The sequence below is a fragment of the Protopterus annectens genome, chromosome 3.part0, assembly GCF_019279795.1.
Source record: "Protopterus annectens isolate FY-2018-M chromosome 3.part0, PAN1.0, whole genome shotgun sequence".
In the NCBI taxonomy this organism is placed as follows: Eukaryota; Metazoa; Chordata; order Ceratodontiformes; family Protopteridae; genus Protopterus; species Protopterus annectens.
The window spans coordinates 1,918,952,970-1,918,976,429 of NC_056731.1; the positions used below are offsets into that span (position 1 = coordinate 1,918,952,970).

At 41.4% G+C, this 23,460-nt stretch overlaps 1 protein-coding gene across 1 annotated transcript in view; it reads right to left on the bottom strand.

The window, feature by feature from the left end:
* NBEAL2 (neurobeachin like 2) overlaps positions 1–23,460 on the bottom strand; it is a 3,059,867-nt gene that overhangs the window by 1,836,634 nt on the left and 1,199,773 nt on the right. Inside the window, exon 4 of the mRNA XM_044066003.1 lies at positions 3,622–3,703. Within this exon, the coding sequence (XP_043921938.1) occupies positions 3,622–3,703 (82 nt within the window). The remainder of the gene's footprint in view (positions 1–3,621; positions 3,704–23,460) is intronic.

Consider the following 23,460-nt stretch of genomic DNA (forward strand, 5'->3'; position numbering starts at 1 on the left):
CAGAGGGGGAATGAAGAACCCCTAACTTTTGCTCCAGACACAGACCAAACAAGCAACAAGTCCCTTCAGGATGCTTGACAGAAAGGTAATGCTATGCAGGGAAGCACATGCTACAGGTGGTGTAGGGACAATAAAAGCTACCAAAGGGACCCTGTGCTGGTATCGCACCATGTTCACTTGTATGTTTCTCCATACCTCTAAGGGCAGGTCTCAAACAACTACTTACCTGATGCAAAGGTCTTAAACAGCACAGCCTGGTACTGGATGAAATGACAGGCATGTCCCACTCTGTGCTATCATATTCTGCTGGATGAGAGGAAAAGCGATCTGGTGTGAGAGTCCTCCATCCTAAGTGTGACCAAGTTCTGGCTGCAGAACTTCAGGGCCTGGGTCCACATGACCAAGCCAGTCAGTCATACGTTATGTTTCAGTAATTTGAGCAATGTATTGGTAGTGTTTAACACCATGGGAAATACCCCATAAAAAAAAACGGATTGATGGATGTAACTCTCATGGACTCTTCTTCACCCACTGAAGCAGAAGACTTCACTAGTCAAGTATGAAGAATTAAGGCCCAGAAACCATAGATCAGCCTCTGAGACGGAATACTCTGGTACAAGCTTGGGACTGAACCAGTGGTCCTCAGTATTGGTCTCCACACTGTGCACTCTCAAGCACTACTATCCTTTAAGTAGTGATGTGAGGCCAGGAACTTCCTCTTCCTGCATCACCAGACAGGCAGTCTGAAACACCAGCACATGACACAGCTTCTCATCAAGCTCTCCACTCAGGAAATACAGATAATGTCACTACAGACCTTGGCTTACAATTTGAAGAAGGCATGAACATTTCGACAACTTAGCTTCTTTATACATCAGAAAAGCACTTTTTCCGTAACAAACCTCAGAACTGATATCCAAACTACAAAAAAAACAATAACAAAAAAAATCCAGACTCAAGGCCTATCCATGTTCTTTTAGTGTGGCAATTGATGGTAAGACATGTTCTAGTGGCTCACAGGTTCATAGGTAGGTACTAGGCTATCGGCCCTAGGGCCTATACAAGCCTAGCCAAAAAGGTACCCTGGCTTTCGCCACCCAAGAAAATTATTTTCCTGTGCCCCTGTTGAGCAGAGCCACAGAGGTGATCCCCGGGGTGAATTTCCTATTTCCCATCCAATCATCAAAATTTTTCTTGAAGAGTGCTAATGAAAAGCTTTGTTTGATATAGATAGGTAGTTTGTTCCAGAGTATGGAAAGTCTCTGGGACAAGAATCTATCCCTCCAGCATGTTCTGTTTATTGTGGTGACAAGGTTTAGGTCCCTAGAGTGTGTAGCTCAGAGGAATTGGGATTTCTTTAAGTGAAGCATGTCCAGCAGCTCTGGGTTTGACATAGCTTTGTATGTTAGGCAGAGATCGCCTCTGAGTAGGCGATATGCAATGGAGTAAAGCTGGAGTTTTTTTGAGACAGTCTGCATAGGGCATCTGTTTGTGGCTGGTAATCCTCTTCGTGAGATATTTCTGCGGCCTTTCCAGTTATTGTAGATGTCTTGTGAGATACATACCAAAAGGGGCACTGTACTCTATAATGGGTCTAATGAGTGACGAACAAAAGGAACGATGACCTTTTGTGATGAGGTGTGCCACATAGAAGGATTTCCCGACTACTGTGGCAATGTGATGATCAAAGGAGAGACAACTGTCCACCTGTGTCCCAAGGTCTCATCACACTTTTGGTGTTAAGTAGACTACCACCTATGTGGTAGCTCATGGGTACAGAGTTTTTACCAAAGGGAATGACAATGCACTTTTTGGCACTGAGCTTGAGGCCATGGCTTTGACACCAGGCATCTGTCTCAGTAAGGCCCTTTTGTAGGATGACCACATCGTTACGAGTTTCTATTATGGCTCCTAGTTTGCAGTCATCTGTGAACTTCATTAGCCAAAGAACTTCTGTGTTAGCCTGTACTTCAGAAAAGTAGACACCAAACAGGAAAGGACCCAGGACTGAATCCTGTGGTGCTCCACTTGTCACTGGTCTGAAGTCAGATTTGGACTCTGCTACTTTCACAGTGTGGGTTCTGTCAGTGAGCCAGTTGGAAGCCCATCTTGTGACATAGGGACTTATACTTAGTTTAGTGAGTTTATCTGTAATCCCAGAGTGGCGGGTGGTGTCAAAAGCCTTGGCGAGATCTAGATAGGCTGTGTGAACCACCTCACCCTTGTCTACGGCTTTGGTGACTGCATCAAAGAAGTCAACCAGGTTTAGGAGATATGATTTGCCTTTTACAAACCGGAACTGGGTGGGGTCCAGAGTTTGAAGATTACCAATGTCTTTGTTTACAAGTTCCATAATGATACATTCCATGGCCTTGCAGACCAGGCTCGTTAAGCTAATGGGGAGGTAGTTCCCGGGGTCCGTGGTGGCCCCCCCCTTTGTGGAGTCAAATAACCGTCGCTGTGCGCCAATCAGTGGGCCCAAAGCCTGAGGTGAGGTTATGACTGAACATGGTGCTTAGGTGGGGTGCCAGTTCATTCTGTAGTTCATGTAGAACGCAGCCTGGGATGTTGTCAGGTCCCATGGATGCTGTGTTCTTGGCTATGGAAAGTGTGGTTTTTACCAGTGCAGCCATGATTACATGGACTTTGCATTCTTCCGGTATAGAGATGGGCCCTTTAGGGGGTGGATTAAAGTTAGCAATGAACCTATCTGCCAGGATGTTGGTTCTGTATATTTAGCGCCATTGTGGTGTAACTCATAGCAGATCTGAGTGTTTCCATTGAGATTCTTGACATAGCTATAGAATGCTTTGTGGTTGTCTTTAGAATCAGTGGCGATTTTGTTTTCATAACTAGCTTTCGAGGATTTTATGAGGGATCCACGGAGTATGAGAATTGCAAAACTGCAAAGAAAAACAGCCACATGCAGATAGGCAAGACTTTTTTCCTCAATACAGACTCAATGTGGAGGGTTCCTAATATGTATTACTTGTTGAATAAAAATGTGTAATACACTATGGCATGGACATTTTGTAATATTAATTCAATAAAAACAAAATAAAAAATACAGGAAATGTGGGTGCATCTACATCTCTACACAAGATATGGTTATCAGTAAAACAAAAATATAAGCAGTGTTAGCTGCAACTAATACCCCACTATGCAAACAATGTATTAACACCCGAGGCATGCCCTTGAGTTAAGGTCTTGTTCTAGTAATATCTCCCATATTATGTGTACTTTAATTTATTTGCCAAATTTGTGCAGGACATAGCTAAGGAACTCACAGCACAAGCCTGAACTCTGACACCTGAAAAGGTCTGCAGTTGGTGGATGTAAGACCAAAATTAGAAACCATATATCCGTATTTCTGCATTGCAAGCATTTTAAAAATAATATCATTAATACAGAAGATACTGCCCTTTCAATGTTCAAATCAAAGTATAACTACAAATGTATCCTTGAAAGCAGGGTAGGCCAAAGCAACACCTCTTAAAATACATCTGTAGTGAAATATAAAAAGCAGGTTGGTCAGTGTCAGCTGCAATAATATTTTAGTCTAGCGACTCTAGCCAAATGCAGTTTTCATGTCTGTACTCCAAAATTAAAATAACAACATACCCTTGTGATGCAATGGGACAACAATCTTATAATTTCATGGACAAAAACCGGAGTTCTGTCAGCTTCTACATTCTCCAAATTCCTGTAAAGGCAAAATATAGGAGTTATAATATATGACAGCAGATCACATAAAGTGAGACAGACCATTTTAATTTTACTCCTTGTGGCAGTGCATCTTCACTTATTAGCTTCTATCAGTGTAGAAATATGACTCTATTACACATACTCATGTTCCCCACTGGAAGTTCTTACCTATTCCCTGCAGCTGGGCATTCAGTCATTTTTTTCTCTAGTTAATGCATTAACAGGCTCACAGGCTTGGGGTCGTCTGCTGCTCCCTAAAGTTTGTGTTGCCCATTCAGTTACCTTTTGTACCCCCATCAGTCTGCCTGTGGCCCTTGTAAATGCAGGTGAGGAAGACTGTAAATGATCTAAACAATGTCTTCAGGGAATTTTCAGGAGGATGCTCTACTAATCTTCTCCTTTAAGGAAAAGATGTGCCACATAGCAATGCTGTACCTCTCTCCTAGGTCTTTGTGAATGCTGGTGCACAAACTGGATTCATTATGCTGCCACAAAAGCACATTTTGCCCCAAATAAAAACTGTGGTAACTAAACATTACTCATTTTCTTCACAGGCAGTCCTCCAGTTAATTCTGAGGTCAATTCTGGACTCAATCAACAGGCACCAGTGCCAGAAACCCAAATTTTGAACTGCTGAACTAACACTAGCACTGCTGGAATTAATGGAACAGTTGATCATCATTCAAATGGACAATGTTCCACCAACCATAAGCCACTTCTGTGACGCACCATAAAACTTCACCCCACACCCTGCAAATGTGTAAAGGAATGTTAGTGTTTAAACACAGCAGTGCAAGAAATATATCACACAGTCTAGCAAATAAACCAGTTATGTAACTTCAAAAATCTTATTAAAGTACCTGAACTTGAGTGACAAAGAGATTATTGAATTAATATTTATAAACTGTGAAACAAAACTGGTTTATATGCACAAGTATACACATCCTTGAAATGACTACAATACTCTCAAGCAGCTGGCAGGCATTACCACTACTGACTACAGCAAACCACAACAAAATTTGTATGCATCCTATAGACACAATTTTTATTACCCAACTTCCAAAGCCTCTACCATCATACTGTGTCAAGCATGCAACAAGACATTTAATTAGGTGCAACATCAACAAGGAAAACACACAGCAACACTTACTGCCAGTTACCTCACTAATGTATGCTAAATAAATCTTTGAGTGGTTTGAGTTTTCTAGAATGATTTGCAGAGTCAAACATGTCTCTTCTTATTCTCATATACAATATGCATTTGCATATGCATTTGCTTCTTAAGTATGCTACACAGGAGTGAAATCTGCCATACCTTCAGGCTTCACTAAGAAACCTCCATCAGATCTTACTTCTCTTAAGGTCCTAGAAAGTCTGCAAATGTTAATGCCATCAGAGGCCACTGACTCCTGGTCAGGAGACTCATCCAATCTCAGTGGCTCATTTAACAGTCCATCATGCTACAAAAGTAAAGCTGTATAAGGTATTTACCATAATAGACTGTCAAAGAGATATCACTGTAACAATAAATCATAACATTTGAGTTTACCTAATCTCCGTTTCCCATATCCTGGCCATTTTTTCGGCTGTCCCATTTCCCTGCAGGAACTAAAGCAGACTTTACACCTGCGAAAGTATCCATGCAGGGAGTGTGAGCTTCTCGCGTAATACTGACAACAGCTCATCTCTTCTCTGATTCTTTCAACTTGAAATCCCTTCAGGGGAAATTGTGGTTGAGGTAAACAAACACTATGCTGAAGCCAAAGTGGGAGGAAAAAAGTAAACAGTGTTGAAGTTATTTTTATTTATTTTATTTTATTTGCAGTTTGTTTACCAGGATAGTCCACTGGGCCGAGAAGAGCCATTTTCAGTGGAGTCCTGGGGAGAAAAGCTCAGTAAAGACATTATACAGTAAAAACAAATCATTAACAGTTAAGTAACACATTTGAGCAGGTGATACAACTCATAAAGACATTATACAATGTAAACAAGTCCTTAACAATTAATTAGTACAGTAATACAGGTAAAGAGACAAAAGTATTAAAATTTACAGTTATAACAAATTTAAAAAGAAAAAACAAAAAGAAAACTTTTAGTAGATATTTACAAGTACATTTGTTCATACAGAGGAATTGTAACAGTAGGCAAGGGAGCTTTGGATAGGTATTTATGAGAGGAATGATAGGGTAAGTGAGATGGGAGAAGTTTAGTGTAAAGATGAGCACGGGGGAAGTAAGGAGTACAGTAGGAGGTCATGAGGTGAACAGAAGGGGGGTTAGGGGGGATTGTAGCTTAGTGTGAAGAATAGTAAGAGAGAGTGAAAACAGAATGGGAAAAGGGAGGGAGAGTGAGAAAACAGGGTATACTACTGTGGGAGTTATGTGGGATGAGAGCAGGAATATTCTCAGAGTGATGTGAGATGAGAGTGGAGCAAGGTTTTAAAGGTAAGAGTGGCTGCAGATGGTACGGATAAGAGGTGGCAGGGAGTTCCAAAGGCATGCTAAAGAAAAGGAGAATAGGTGCATGCCTGGTGGGCAGGCTGGTCTATGCAACTCAATCAGATTCTGGTTATTGGATCTTAGAAGTCGATTGCGTAGATGCATTTTGAAAGAGGAGGCCAAGGAGGGGCAGAGGGAGGGACTGAAGATAAGTTTGTGGGCATGAGTGAGTTGAATGTAGGAGATGGCTGGGCAGCTCTAGCCAATTAAGTTTGTAAAGGGCATTGCAGTGGTGGGTGGAGGATTTGTGGCCTGTAGCAAACTTGGAGATTTTATTATAACAGGAAGAGAGTTTTGTCTTGAGAGAGGAGTGAAAGTTAGTGAGAAGTGGAGCACCATATAAGAGGGAAGGAATAAGGTATGTAGTAGAGAGAGCAAGCTTAGTAGAGGGAGCGAGGTATCGATTGTGGCAGTAAAGCATATCAAGTTTTTGGTGTTTTTCTTTTATATTAGTTTACAGGTGGGTATCAAACTTAAAGTGCTTGTCAATGAGGACACCTAGAAGTTTGGAATGGCATACTACCTCAAGAGATGTACTGTTCTGACTAGTAATGGAGAATGAGTTTTGTCTATAATGTTTTTTTTTTCAGAAGGTGTAAAGATCATAAGTTTAGTTTCCATCGTTCAGTGGAAGAGAAGGCATTTTGGGTTAATTTTTACAAGTGTGGAGATGGAGGTGGTAGAACAGATGATTGTGGAGTCATCTGCGTATTGGATAAGTTTTGCATTGGGGATGGTCTGGTGGAAGTCATTTATGAAAATGTTAAGAAGGGGCCTAGTATAGAAACTTGGGGTACACCTGTAGGAGTGTTAAGGAAGGAGGAGGTAGCTTTCTTCTATTTGACTGCTTGTTGCCTGTTGGAGAGATAACTGGTGAACCAGTTGATAGAAGGAGATGATAGATTAAGGTTAGAAAGTTTAGACAGAAGAAGATGATGAGAGATCGTATTGAAGGCCTTCGATAGGTCTAGAAGGAGAGTAGATACAAGGCAGCTGGAATCATTAGCTTTGTTAATGGCTTCAAAGAAGGAGAGGAGAGCAGTGGTAGTGCTGTGGCCAGGTCTGAATCCATGTTGTGTGGAAGTAAGTAGGTGGTTATCTATGAGGTAGGGTAATAGTTGTAGGTGGATGCATTTTTCAATAACTTTTGAGATGGGATGGGGGATACAATGGCGATTGGCCAAAAATTGGGAATATTGTTGTCATTGCCCCCTTGGTAGAGGGGGCTGATAAAGGCCTTTTTCCCAGGGTTTGGGTACACAGCCTTCTTGGATTTACTGATTTATTAGATTGGAGATGAGGAAAGCAATGGCTTTGGCAGCTATTTTTAGAAAGTAGGAAGGGATGTTATCAGAGGCAGTGGAGCCTGGTTTCAATTTTAGGAGGAGTTTTTTAATGGTGGATGTAGGGATGAATTTTAGCGAGAAGGATACAGGTTGACAGGAGGAAATGTTTGGGGAGGAAGAGATAGGAGAAGCTGGAGATGAGGATGTAGTATTATTGGTGAAGGATGCTGTTAGCTTGGCTATAGAATCGATGAGGAAGGAATTGAATTGGGTGGCTAAATCCAGGTCAGTGTCATTCAGATCAGGGCAAGGCTTTTCTTTTTTGCCAGGGTTAAGGAGGGAGGTGATGCCTTTCCAGAATTTTTTAGGGTTTGTCTTATGGTTAATTTGAAGTGTGGAGAAGTAAGATTTGCGGTCAGATGCAATAAGTATTTATTTATTTTTTGCACAACACACCAGTAAACCTGGAATATAACTATGCACACATCCCATACAAGAGGAAGGAGGGAGGGTAGCTTTATTGTTATAGTGACCTCTGCTCAAAAATCTACTGTTAAGGCAAGTACCTTACATAACTGTACAATACTCTTTGGGAAGATGCACTGCAACACTAAATCGTGATCTATTGGTAGGATTCCAAGCACTATTTCATTTAACTGGAAAGTAGACAGCTAAGAGTATCCCCTGCAGTTCAACAGGAGGAGGTTATTCTTTTCAGCAGGGATATAGTGACTGAGCCTAGATACAGAATGGCACTGCTGAGTTTAATGCAGCTAGCTGCCACAGAGGCAGAAGCTAGAAAGTGGAAACAAAAAAAAAATAACAAAATTATTGAATGCGGTAAGGGAAATGGAGGAAATGGGGTGAGAACTTTGGAGGGGGAAGGAATGGACTGCATGGAGATACACGACAGATGGAAGCTGTGAGAACAGTGTGCACAGAGATCTGCTAACACGCTTTCTAAACTCCAAGATGTTACACAACAATCTTTCTTACTGACTGAAACATGGCCAAATAAGTCATAACTATTTCTAAATCCTAAAAAAAAGAAATAACTGCTCTTTACCCCAAAACACATCTCTACCAAAACACTATTCATTATCATCTCTGCCAGCACTACCATGATGGAACAAGTAAATCACACAAAAGTATTGGGTACCATCATAAAGTGACCAGTTGAAATTCTACTACCATATATCACAAGGTTTTACAAAAATCATCAAAAGCTAGGTGGATTATACAGAGTATAAACCTACCACACTGATACAGCCAGAAAACATACAGCCTCAACTTTCTTACTACCAACTTTCCTCTATGCTGCTCCAATTTTCACTAACCTTAAAGTCTCAAAACTGTCCAAACCTCAGCAATGTTATAGTAAAACAGCCAAATTTGCAGAGGAATCCAGTACTGCCTAGCACTCAAGAATTAAAATGCTTAGAACTGCCACATCACCTAGCGCTTTCTCAGCTAACTACTTTACACAGACTTCTCCATAAGCCAGAAAATTGTCAATCTCTTAAAACAGCAGTACTGTCCCATTGGAACATTACACTCGAGATAAAAATCACTAATCACTAAAACCAAATGATTTAACACTGCATATGACTCTTTATATTTAAACCACATCCCACCATCACTAAATTCAATTCAGAATGCAAACTCATTTAAAACACAACTAAAATTTCATCTATCAAATCAATGGATCTAATCCTATACATTGCCAGATAAATACCATTGTAATCTTCAGCTTGCTATACTGTCAAGACCATTTCTCTTCACTCAGAAGCATATGCCCCACACCCAGTCTTCACCAGTACGTGAATAGTTTTACTTGCACCTCCAAGCCATATACATAGTTTACTAACACTGGTCACCCTCCACTTCTATACTTCTAACATAAACCTTATGACAGCCATATATTAATCATCTCTGAATGTGCTTAATACTCCATATCTTAACTACAATATGAACATTTATTGTCCTATCAAATTCCTTCCCTCACTTCCACTTCTTTGTATTCCTAAGCACTAATCACAAGATCTATCTGACAAACCCACTAATACACCTCCTCAGTGTTCGACATCCACTGAATGCATAAGTATCTTTTATACTGTAACAGTTGCCTTTATAGTTGTCTTTATTTCACATGAAAGGCACTTCTGTAAAGGTTCCAGGGTCATTAGCCTAATACACACCTATGAACCTTGGTGCCAGGGCCATGGGCACAAGCTCAATGCCAAGAAATGTATAGTTATTCCCTTTGGGAAAAAACATGTACCCGTGAATTACCATATAGGTGGCAGTACACTAAACACAGAAAGTGTGATAAGAGACTTAGGGACACAGGTGGACAGTGGTCTCACCTTCGATAACCACATCGCCACAACAGTCAGGAAATCCTTCTATGTGGCACACCTCATCACAAAGGGCTTTTCATCCAGAAAAAAGGAGGTCATTGTCCCACTGTACTCATCCCTCATTAGACCCATTATAGAATACAATGCCCCATTTGGTATGTACCTCTCAAGACATCTGCAACAACTGGAAAGGCTGCAGAAACACCTCACTAAAAGAATCACAGGCCTAAAGCAGATGCCCTATGCTGACCGCCTTAAAAAACTCCAGCTATACTCTGTCGCATATCGTCTACCCAGAGGCGATCTCTGCTTAACATACAAGGCCATGTCAAACCCAGAGCTGTTGGACATGCTACACTTAAAGAAATCCCAATCCCTCAAAGCCACACACTCCAGGGATCTAAACCTTGTCATCATAATAAACAAAACAAGCTGGAGGGATAGGTTCCTGACCCAGAGACTCCCCAGACTCTGGAATAGATTGCCCATATATGTCAAGCAGAGTGCCTCTTTGGCCCTCTTCAAAAGGAACCTTGACGATTGGATGGGAGAAAGGAAATTCACCCTGGAGATCACGTCAGTTGCCCTGCTAGACAGGAGTCCAGGGAAGTAAACAGTGTGGGAAGAAACAGCCAGAGAATTGTTATGGCTAGGCTTGTATAGGCCCTAGGGCTGATAGCCTAGTACCAACTTATGAACCTATGTAATCTAGCAAATGTAAGTGTAATTGTTAAAGTATAAATAATGTGTGCTTCTGCAATTAAAAATGTTTGTAATAAGTTGGAGCTTTTCTAACTAAATAAATAAGCATGGTTTGAAACTGAAGTAGGTCTATATGAGGCTGGAAGAATTCCAGAGGGGGTCTTTACAATCTTTGGATAACTCAGCCATCACATCTTTTTTCCAAGTTGTCTTTATCACATTTTTCCCTCCCAACTTCCAAACCTCCACAGAAATATCCTGCTGATTGATCATACATCACCATTTTTATATCATGTCTTCATATCTTAGCTATTAATTGTTAAGATCTTCCACTCTAATCTTGGAATAAAGTATTCAGTAAATATGTCCATTAGCTCATTCAAGCCTATAATGCCTTTTTGTATTTGTCCAGTTAAAACCCACAGCTACTTATGGCATCCACACAACACTTTTTTTGGGTCTGGCTTGTGACTTACAAGCTAATAAAAGGCAGTGTTAGAAAGGACAAGGAATAATTAAACAAAGACAGTAAGACTGTTAATGTAGGATACCCGACACTGTAGAGAAATGTATCCCTTTTTTTGACAGTTATTATTCACATTTTCATAACTGAGAGACCTACATGCTGAGGAATATGGTGTTGAACGCTATGGTGGGAGACGGGACAATTCAATGTCAATGTCCATTTATATCACAATACAGTGGAGATACTACAAGTTTTTTTGTTAGTAATTATAACAATAAGCAATATTTCCTTATATACTTTATCAAAAAAAAAAAAAAAAAGTGACTCAAGAAAAAGTGCAGTTGTATACACTTAAATGTAGATGTTCAATTGTATTCACTGTTGCAGTCATCACATTTGGGTTATCCCTGCCAGTGTAGCCCTCGGCCAGCCTGAATACCAGAGACTTAGTATTTCTGCGTCGGTTGCTGTCACTTGAGGATTGACGTCAGGTCGTCAGTAGTATAAAGTAAGGCAGCCGACGCCATTACATTAGTTTTTCTTGCCCTAACCTGTCAGGAGCTCCCAAAGTAGGAGGCTAAGTTCTGGTGGAAGAACCCCACCAATGGAAAATAAATACCAATATGTCCCTTGTAAGGAAAGGTGAACAACAAGGAAGAATGGTAATATAAGGAGAAATAGAATAAAGGGGGATGGAGGGAGGGAAACCAGAACTGCAACAGTGAATACACTCGAATATCTACATTTATGGTAAGTGTACACAACTGTACTATGTTCTTCGTGTTTCACTGTTGCAGTCATCACATTTGGGTAGCTTCCAAAGCTGAGAAAATGGGTGGAGGCAGTCAAGGAAACTAGGGGCTGGCTAGGATGCCCTGCAAGACTGCAGAGGTAAACCCTGGCCTGGATTTGGAGAAGAGAGGCAGGTGTTAATGCTTGGTAAAAGTGTGAATAGATGCCCAGGTGGCAGCCTCCATGATGTCCCTGGTGGGGACTCCTCTGAGGAAAGCTGCAGAGGTGGAGGCTGCTCTGGTGGAGTGTGTCCTGACCCCCTTGGGGGAGGCTTTCCATGCTGTTTGTAGCAGAAAAGGACGCAGTGTACTATCCATTTGGAAATGGTTTGCTTGGAGATGGCTTTGCCTTCTGTCCCTTTAGCACAGCTAACCAGCAATTGACCAGACTTTCTGAAGTATTTAGTCTTGTCCAGATAGAATATGAGCTGTCTGTGCACATCTAGAGAGTGAAGAATCCTTTCCCCTTTGTTCTGGGGATTAGGAAAGAATGTGGGCAAATTAATGGATTGGTTGAGAGCCACGCTGGACACCACCTTGGGCATGAAGGATGGGTTAGTTCTGAGGTATACCCAATCTACATGGAAGATGATGAAGGGTTCCACAGCCATGAGTGTTTGCAGCTCAGAGACTCTTCTGGCTGAAGTGATGGCCAGAAGGAACGCTGTCTTCCAGGAGAGAAATTTTAGCTCTGCAGAAGAAGCTAGTTCGAAAGGGGGTAGGGTTAGCTTTTCCAAGACAAAGTTAAGGTCCCAAGCTGGTGTTGGTGCCCTTCGGGTGAGCCTCATGCTGCTAGCCCCTCTGAGAAACTTACTGATCAAAGGGTGTGAGAAAATGGGCTGCTCAGTGGGAAAATGAGCAGAAATAGCAGAGGCATAAATTTTTATAGAGGAGAAAGAGAGACCACTGTGTAGTAGGTCAGCTAAGTAATCCAGGATGAGAGGGATGGAGGGCTGTGCTGTATTGGCTCCCTTAGCCTGGATCCAGGTGCAGAACTTTTTCCATTTATCTGCATAAGACTTTCTGGTGCTAGGACGTCTGGCCTCACGGATAACATCCAGAACCTGTTTACTGAGGATGGCAGATTGGTTCAGGGTTAGGGAATAAGCCAAGCTGCCAAATTGAGTGTCTGCAATTGGGGATGCATCAATTCCCCTTCCCTCTGGGTCAGGAGGTTTGGAATCTGAGGAAGATGCCATGGAGGCAGCGGAGACAGGCTGCGCAGCAAGGGGTACCAGTGTTGTCAGGGCCAGTCTGGAGCTATAAGAATGGTCCTTGGTTTTTCCTCCCTTATTTTGAGCAGTACCCTGGGGATGAGAGGTAGGGGAGGAAAGGCATAGACCGATAGATTGACCAAGGGGAAGGACAGGGTATCCACTTTCCAAGCCATGCAGTGATGATCCCTGGTGCAGAATTTGCTGAGCTGATGGTTGGTGTGGGAGACAAAGAGGTCGACTTTCGGGGTTCCTCATTTCTGAGGTATTAGGGTGAAGGTACTTCTGTTGAATTGCCACTCATGTGGGTCCATAAGGTTTCTGCTTAATTGCTCTGCCAGAGAGTTGAGAGAGCCTGGTAGGAACTGTGCTAACAGATGTAGTTGCATGGAAGAAGCTGTGAGCCAAAGGGTCATGGCCAGCCTGCACAAAGGGTAGGAGTCCCTCCCTGCTTGTTGATGTACCACATCACAGTGGTGTTGTCTGTTTTGATCAGGAGAACCACTGGAGAGAGAAGGGGTTTAAAAGCTGCAAAGCCATCATATCTTTTTTATTAATGTGCAGAGGGATTTGCTGTGGGCTCCATTGGCCCTGTATGCACCATCTCTAGGGAAGGGTGAAGAAAGAGCCCAGGTCAATAACTAGGAGACATAAACCACTGAGAAAACCTCAGCTAAATCATAATATCTTGTGACAATATGACAAAAGATAGAAATGTAAGATTACCCTCTTCAAAAATATACATTTAAATGTGGAGTACAAAAGAACCTCCTACATAGGAATGATGATATACCAAACAAAAAAAGGATAATGATATGCCCAACTGAATAATTATAAAGCTCAAAGAGACCATATCAAGAATACAAGTCAATGTACCATAACTCCAAAGGTAGCAAACACATAAAAAAACAAACAATAACATCAAATATATCTTAACATGTATAGATTAAACTGTTAGAAAATTATTACTGGCTAGATATAACCAAAGACAAAAAACAAACATATGCAAATCTCCTATATTAATAGCATTCAAAGTGCAAAATCATGTTGTTCCACCTGAAGTGTTGTTAAGAAGACAAATCATACAGTATAAACCATATGACTATTTGAATACCTGACGAATTACTGTCATTAAAAGCTGAAAAATAGCACTTGCACAGACTGAAGAGTATAAACGCTTATTAGAAAAATAGGTCCATAAATTGCAGCAATAAGTAATGCCACAAGTCAGAACAGTACCTATATTAAAAAATAGTCCCAGGAGAATTCCAAAAAGAAAGAATACCAGTGTCTAGACTCGATTGCCTCAAAAAACAATATTCCACCTTTAAAAATCCATATAAGTGGATCAGAAGTGGAATGATGTGCGATACAAGCAGAAACAACATCATACTGCAAAATTTTCTTTTATGATAATTGATATCATAAAGGGTAATAAACAGAATAAAACAGGTTGGCACTCTCTTCTAAATTCAAAAGAAAAGAAATGGATTGTTAAATTAGGGAGTCTGTTCCCACCAGGTCTCAATGAACAATTCTAGGCTAAACCAATCAAATGTTTTCCAAGGATATTTAAACAACAATGTGGATATGCTTGAATTTGCACTGAGGAAGGCTGTGTTATTTATACCAGCCGAAACTGGTCTGTTTGTCTATTTTTTGTTGTTTTTTACAATAAATTTATTCAGGACACAGTTTGCTGGCTCTATTTCTCAATTTTCTATAGTATGCAAAATGCCACGAACCCCAGAGCTTGCAGGATCTTCCTTGCAGATAGCTGGGGCCTGGTGGCTAGTTGAGAGAAGTAGGCTGTCAGGAAAATTTGTTTCTCTGGTGTAAGGTATGCCATCTGGGATGCTGTGTCCAGACTTGCTTCCAGGAAGATTATCCTTTGGGTGGGCACCTGTTTGGATTGCTTTTCGTTGACTGTGTATCCTAGGGAGGTTAGTAGGATCTTTACAAAGGCCAGGTGCTTGAGCAGCTTTTCCTGGCTGTCTGTCTGAATAAGGCAGTCGTCTGAGTACTGAATATTTCTTTGTCTGCAAAAGGCAATGGCCGGAGCCAGACATTTTGCGAAAACTCTGGGAGCAGTAGATAAGCCAAAGGGAAGTGCAGAAAACTGAAAGTGTTGAGAATCTGCCCTGAAGTGGAGATATTTCCTGCATGATTCCCTGATAAGAATATGGAGGTAGGCCTCTTTTAGATCTAGGGTGGCTAGCCAAGCGTCCTTGGAGAGCATGGGTAGCAGCTGCTGGAGGGTGAGCATTTTGAATTTTGGGATCACCAGGAAGGTGTTTAGAATGGATAGATCAAGGAAGGGGTGTCAGGTGCCTTCTTTTCTGGGCACCAGAAAAAGTTGGGAGTAGAAGCCTTGGCCTATGTGTTCTGCAGGAATGTGCTCTACAGCCCTCATAGAGAGCAGGGAAAGGATTTGCTTTTGAGCCTCTGCCCACTGATTTGGTGGTAGATCTGGGAACTCTTTTGGGGTTGGAAGGGTGTGGAAGGAAAATTTGTATCCCTGAGACACAATGTTCAGAACCCATTGGTCCTTGGTAATGGTGGCCCACTTGCTTGAGTGAAAGGAAAGCTTTCCTGCTAGGGATAAGTATAGGTGGGTGGGTGGGGTGGGTGGAGGAGAGGAGTCATTGTGAGTTCTTACCATAAGGGTGTGGCTTACAACTCTCTGGTTTTGAAGTAGTCCACTGCTTAGATCTCTGCATTCCCTGAGGCTGCTGTCTGGGGGGGGGTCTGTTTCCACGGGGCCTAAGCTGGGCCGGTTTACTCGGAGCAGGAAAGGACCAGTGTTTGGAGGGACAATGCCTGCTGAACCTAGGGGGCTGGACCTGTAAGAAATCCATAACTGTTTGCATAGATTTTGCTTTTTCTTCCATCTTTTTTAAGGCCTCTTCTGCCTTAATGCCAAATAAGTTATCTTTGTGCAAGAGGGCATCCGACAATTTAGATTTGACATGGTCTGGCAGGGGTTGTTCCTTAAGCCATGCATGTCTTCTAATGACAGATCCAGTGCCTGCTGCCCTGCAAGAAGCTTCTAGGGCATCAAAACCACAGTGCAAAGTGTGTTTAGTTACTTGCTTTGTAGAATGTATTAAGTTTTGTAAATCTTTAGATTCTGCCCAAGCAGGAAAGGAAGGAGTTCCAAGGTATGTTGCTGAAATTTCAGCATATGGAACTGACAATTTAGTGCCCTAATAGCAAGAGTAGATGAGGTGAATACTTTTTTACCCCATCTGTCCAATGCTCGGGAATCCCTGTTTGAGGGGGTGGGATTCTTAGCAGAAGTTGCTTTAATCCCTTTTCGCCCTTGAGAAATTACCTCAGGGTCAGCTGTTGGATTTTTAAAAGATATTTGTGTGAGTCAGGGACTCTATAGTACTTGTCTGGTTTTCTGGGAGCAGGAGGTAGGGCGTCAGGAGTCAAGCTGGATCCAAGAAAAACATCATCCACAACATCCAGGAGTGGGGGAATGGCCAATGTGTTGCGGAAGACCTAGGAATTCCCTGAGTCTCTTTTTAGACTGAGAGTAGTCCTGACTCTCCCATTGGAAATGCTGCCTTAAAGTATGCAGGGCTTCCCCAAAGGAAAAATCCTCTGGGGAGAGGCTGGAGTAATGGAGTCGTCTGCATCAGAATCCTCAGAAGTGGAGAGGGGTTGCATGTCTTCATAGTCAGATGTATCAGATTCATCTGACTCTTGTTCAGACAAAATTACAGGGGACAGATCTCTTTTCCTTTTTGAGAGGGTAGCTTGGCTTCCCCTGATCAGCATGATAAGGTCTTCCGCCACTTTAAGCATTTGAGACTGAGGCAAGGTAGCAGGCGCCTGAGAATGGGCCATCGTGTTTTTGGGTGTGGTTCGAACCCTGGGCCTAAGAAACTCAGTCGTTTTTGAAAGAACAGTAGTCGTGAAAGAAGTCGGAATTCGAGGACTGTACACAAAAATATCTGGCTACAATAAAGGCCCAATGATGGATAGTTCTGGCATTGAACAAAGCACAGACGCGACAATGGGGGACATCGTGGTCTGGGCCTAAACAAGTGACACAGTACGAGTGGAAGGCTCTGTGTGGTATTTGCTTTCCACAGGCGGGACAATTAACGTTTTCTGACATCGGTTAGCACAAGAAAAAAGGATCCCCAATGGGGTACTTAGCTTTAGAAGACTTCAACTTCAATTCGGAGACGAAAACGCAGGTAGCAGATGACCGGCTCTCGTGCAAACTGCTTCTGCTTTGGGCTCCATGGCAAGAAAGACCCTAATGGCGTAGGCTGCCTTACTTTATGCTACTGATGACCTGACATCAGTCCTCAAGCGACAGCAACCGACGTAGAAATACTAAATCTCTGGTATTTGGGCCGGCCGAAGGCTACCCTGGCAGGGATAACCCAAATGTGATGACTGCAACAGTGAAACACAAAGAAGATCAATCACTGATAACTGCACTGTAAATTGCACATCTTTAGAGATATTCAGAGTTATTTATATTGCTAATTGCACTATCAAGCATATATGTTCATATTTCTGCAATTATCTAAATCAGACCTGGGTACTGTATGGCCCACAGGCCACATCCGGCCATTTAGTTATCCCTAACCAGCTTGTGAGAAGTCAAACAACCCCCGGAATTATCCGACTGCATCTGTACATTGTGTTGCATTTCTTTCTTACCGCGCAAGATTTGGATTTAAGGTTTGTTCCTTGCTGTTGCACAGAATCATGTCTGCAATGTGTGTGTGTGTGTGTGTGTGTGTGTGTGTGTGTGTGTGTGTGTGTGTAAAATGCCACATTAGGGATAACTGGTAGTTAGTGTTATTTCTCAGGCTCAAACCCTGTAGCTTAGGCACAAGAACCACGATCCTGAATTCTCTACCCCTACCATCACTGAGAAACTGTTTTTTATAAGGCTGTTTGGGGATGGGTAGAGACCCTACTTTAACAGACAGTGCATTGAGAGAAAAGGCTTGTGGCCATCTTTCAGGAAATGCATGGTACAATAACACAAAACCTTTTATTCTAGCAACTTTCTGAGATTATGTATAAGTAATATTTAAAATGTGTCCCTGGTTTTGAGCCCCCCCCCCCATAAAATTTGGCTTTTTCGAGATTTCTTATACTTCAAAGTTGAGAAATATGGCTGAGTGTTAAGTGCATTCTACAAGAGTGAGTGTCGAGTGCATTTTAGAAGGAGCTGAGAGGTTCAGGAGAAGAGAAGTTTAGTGCTGCTTATGCCAAGTCTGTTTACAATCTGCAATTGTTGTTTAGTAAATGATAATCACTATTGTGCTGAAGTTAAATAAAGCATTGCTAGTAACACAACAGGTAGTACACTTGCTTTTGATGCAGAAGGCTGTGGGTTCTACTCACACAGTATGTAGATTTACTGCTGATCCCGTACTGTGTTGTATTTTAATGGGAGTGGATGCTGCAGTCCTCAGTTACAGATCTATTCAATGTGGGATTATTCAGATGGCTTCTGTACTGATTGTGCATTGATTGATATTGGGTGATTGTAATGACAGAAGTTTGAGTAAAGACTTCTAATGACAAAATATTCTGAATTGGGCATGTTTTTCATTCTTGGCTCACACATTTTGTTTCACTGCTTACTGGAAAAATGTTTGAAACTACAAAATTAAAACATGCTCTAACTTCGTGCTGTATTATATAGGCAATATAATTTAATACAATCAGGAAGGTGCTTTCATGTATGCATGGTCCTAAAAATGTGGACGGGGACTACGACTGAAAAACAGCCCATAGGTAAACTTTATCCGCCATTGGCCAGATGCATTTTCTCTGAATGTGAGTTTCAATGCTGTTTCAATGGAAGTGTTTCAAGGGCAGAGAAGTTTTAATGCCAAGTCTGTTTTCATTGCGAGACTGTACTGCTTTGTTTAGCAATTGTCTCAGTCTTTGTGGTATAAAAGTTGAAATAAGTTTTAAATTAAATCCAAATACAATAGATTTATAGATTAGTACAGTACTAGGCTAACTGTTGATTAAATAGTGATGTAATGTTGGTGTTTTTACTATGCCCGTTTCACACTTTCACCGCCTAATTATAACATCTACCAGTAGCAGCTAATCAAAACCATACAATTTACTGCTTTTCTAAAGTGATAAAATGAATGTGGAGCAGAACTGAGTTCAGCCTATTGGTCCAGCTCTCCAAAACAGCCCCAGTTTCTCATGTGGCCCGTTGGGAAAATTAACTGCCCACCCCTAATCTAAATAAACATTCCCCAAAGAGGAATTTATTGCTGTCATGTCAAAGCTTATGACTGACTAACAAAAGAGTTCTAACAATGTAAGTCTAGACTGTACAGTTTACAAGGTATGACAACTTGTTGCCTCCAGAGAGGAATTTATTGTTGTCATGTCAAAGCTTATGACTGGCTAACAAGAGTTCTAACAATGTATGTCTAGACTGTACAGTTTACAAGGTATGGCAATTTGAAGTCCATCAAAAAATGTAACTCTAGCTTTGTCGGTGTTACAGTATAGCAATAACCAACAACTGAGTGTGGTATATTGAAGATTTACCCATGGTTGGTATGGCTTCATCCTCATGATTAAGCAAAATTAACCGTGGGTAAATCTTCAATATATCACACCCAGGAGTTGGTTATTGCTATTATACAATGACACTGTATTCTTCTGAGTTGTTTCCATATCCTGCAGCTTTGGTGATGTACTGTGCATGCGTATGGGACTTGCATTCCCACACTCACACAGTACATCAGTGCTTTAGAAAGCAAGCAACACAGATGGGAAGGTCTCTGCTGCTTCTTCTTTTTTATTTTTTTAAAGAAACTGTGAAATTCAGACAGTAGAGGTATGAGAGAGAGTAAAAATACAAGGAAAATCAGGTACATTTCTTTAATTTTGTATTACAAAACTGATTTTCTTGTATTTTTTCTGCCCTCCATACCTATCTCTCAACTTCTTAGCTCAAGAAAACTGCAAAGCCTTGGTGTGGAATAGAGTGTGTGTGCTATCTTTAAGACGTGTATCAAGGACTGAAAATGCATATAAACAGCAAGCACATGTTAGCTTCAGTACCATTTTGAGAGTGCAGCCAGAGAGTGAGCATGTATGAATGTAATAGCTAGTTTGTACATAAGTTTATCTAAGTTAAAGTTATTAAGCCGCAAACCTGATGTTTGTACATAATAAAGCTTGGTTGAACAGAACCTACAAAGACTTGCCTATTGCATCCTGACTAGACGAGCGACACTTGGCATATATTAATAGAAGAAAGTCTGAGAGACCAGACCTTTTTCTATTAGTATTATTCTCGATTTACAAAGGCCACACTAGTTGGCCTGACCAATCAGAGTGCATGTTTTTGAATGTTAATGACATGACATTGTACAATATATTATGATATTTATGGAAAGTCTATGAATGTAGTGACTGTTACTGCTCTAAAGTATACTTCTTACAGGTAATATTGTTATCTGTACAACTTTGACAGCTTTTATTGTTCAAAAATGCATTTATCTATATTACACTTTAAAGCTGATTATTCAGAAAATAATGCAAGGATGTGTATAGGCTGCTAGAAGTGTGACATTCCACACCACATGCCTTCGTTGAAGGTTGTCTGTCCGGGCTGGTAACTCGGCACGTAAAAATCCACTACCAAACATTAAGTGGACCGGAGTTCTGCTGTGGCGACCCCTAACCGGGATAAGCCAAAAGACGCAACAACCTCTAGAGGGACTCTGGTTATTTTTCTTGTCCCCGGTTCTCTACGTTTGTCAAAAACCCTTTCTACTACTTTTGTCACATGTCTTCAATAATATACCCTCACTTGTTTTACATTTCCCTTATAGGTCCCCCTGATACATCCTCACAATTGCAAATCAAGTTCTAGACCCAGAAGTATTGCTCTCTGCTGAAAGCTAAGTATTTCTTCCAAAATTCTGTTATGCTCCACATTAGCAGTTTTAGGTGGAATATAAATACATGCCAGCATAATCCTCATACTCTGCCAATAATCCCTTATAACCACATAACTGCCATTATTGTCTTTCCACTTTTTCACTACTGAACCCCCTGTACTAATCAGTATTATAACCCTTTTCCTTTGTCCTTAAATTTCTTCTGAATGAGCACCTGAAATTGTTTCTCTGTGAAAGTCACATGCTCATTTCAATTCAAACACATCTCCCGAAACATCATTTGCATTCTACCTTTCTTAATATAATTTAATACTCTCTGTTTTTTTTTCTTTTCCTGTAAGGCCTTATGCAATCCATGATAATATTGACAGTGTGGCCTTTTTTGATAGAAAGTGATTAACCCATTATACATGACAGTTCTTTTGCATGTGTAATTACAACTTTTAACTTACATGCACACACTAATGTTTGGCAAACTGATCTTTTATGCAGTTGCTTCTTCTCATCTCCATTTGAACCTATATCACATTTTCAAGACTTTCTGCTTCATTGAAAACACTCACAAAAACTAAACAGACTTTCAGAACCATAAGCCTCTTTTAACTTAGAATAAACACATAAAACTATATATATTTAAAAAAATCCCTCCAAATAGGATCACAGTTGCTGCAAACTGATGACTGCACCCACAGGGATTACTATTCTAAAAATAGAAGTTATGTTCTTACCATAACGTTCCATGTTAGTTGTCTTCTTCTCGCCTTCTTCTTGCTGGATGGGTTCGGAGCCGACCTCGGCTCCGACTCGGCCACTCTAAAAGCTCGAGAGTTGGTTCCACCGGCTCGAGGCTCCCCTTATATCCCACAATGCTAGGCGAGAGTTACCTCAGATCTCGTTTGTAAGCTAACCCCAGCTTATAATAGTAACAGAATAACTCTAAACAGAGTCCACCTCTAACAACAGGAAGAAAGAAGGGTGACCTACATCCTGATCCAGGAAATATGCACAACAGCATATGCCTAAGAAAGAGGTGGTAGAAAGAGAGGTCACAATCACAACTCCTCTAGGTCTGTCCAGGCCAGGGGAAGGAGGGTGGGGCCTTAAAGAAGAAGCGAGAAGAAGACAACTAACATGGAGCGTTATGGTAAGAACATAACTTCTATATGTTAAGTTGTCTATCTCGCCTTCATTCTTGCTGGATGGGACCGCGTCCCTAGCACCTTGTCCCGGGTGGCCTAACGGAACAGACTCCTGAGAACAGTGGAACCAAAGTTAGCTCTATGCCTAGAAGCTAAGTCCAACTTATAATGAGAAATGAAAGTGTGAGGAGTAGCCCAAGTAGCCGCTGCACAAATGGTGTCAATAGGCAGTCTGTCTTGGAAGGCTAAAGAAGTAGCCAAAGCTCTGGTGGAATGGGCCTTAGGTTTATTAGGCAGTGTTTGGTGTCTAATTTCATATACAAGGGAAATCAAAGATGTTAGCCATCTGGATAATGATACCTTTGAAACTGAAAGTCCCTTTCTGCTTTCCGCATAGGAGACAAACAGCTGATCAGATTTTCTGAATTGTTTTGTTCTATCCAAGTAGTACCTCAATTGACGATGAACATCCAGGAAGTGTAATTTTTGTTCAGACCTATTGGAATATTCTGGAAAAAAGACAGGGAGGTCAATGCTTTGATTTAGATTTGACATCGAGACCACCTTAGGCAAAAAGGACGGGTTAGTTCGTAAGGATACTCTGTCCTTATGAAACAATAGATAAGGAGGTCGACAGCTGAGTGCTTGAAGCTCTGAAACTCTTCTAGCTGAAGTAATAGCTACCAGAAAAAGAGTCTTCCATGATAGCAACTTTAAAGAACAGGAGACTGCAGGTTCGAAAGGGGGAAGAATCAAAGAAGCAAGAACTAAATTTAGGTCCCAAGGAGAAGGACGATTTCTTATAGAAGGTCTGAGAAGAAAAACTCCTTTCAAAAAGGCTTTGCAAAGCTTGTGGGACATTAAGGCAGATTCAGAAATACCCACATGAAAGTTAGAAATAGCTGCCAATTGAACTTTAAGAGTAGAAGGAGATGAACCTGCATGGAAGAGTTCAGCTAGAAATTCAAGGACTAATTGGATGGAAGCAGTGAAAGGATCTATGTCCTTTCCTTGAGCCCAATATGTGAAGCGTTTCCACTTACTCAAATAAATCTTCCGAGTGGAAGATTTATGGGAAGCTATCAAAATATCTCGAACGGAGTGAGATAATTGAGCAAGCCTGGCTAAGGTTGGAACTGGAGGAACCAAGCAGTGAGGTTCAGAGAGGGAGGGAGCGATGAAACTGACCCGACTGATGGATCAAAAGATCTGGAACTAGGTCCAGATTCCACGGTCGCTCCAATAGAAATCGATGAAGAAAGGGGAACCACACCTGTCGAGGCCAGTAAGGAGCAATGAGGATCAATGAGGCCTTCTGAGCGATAGCTTTCTGTATCACTTGAGAGATTAGTGGGAAGGGAGGAAATGCATACA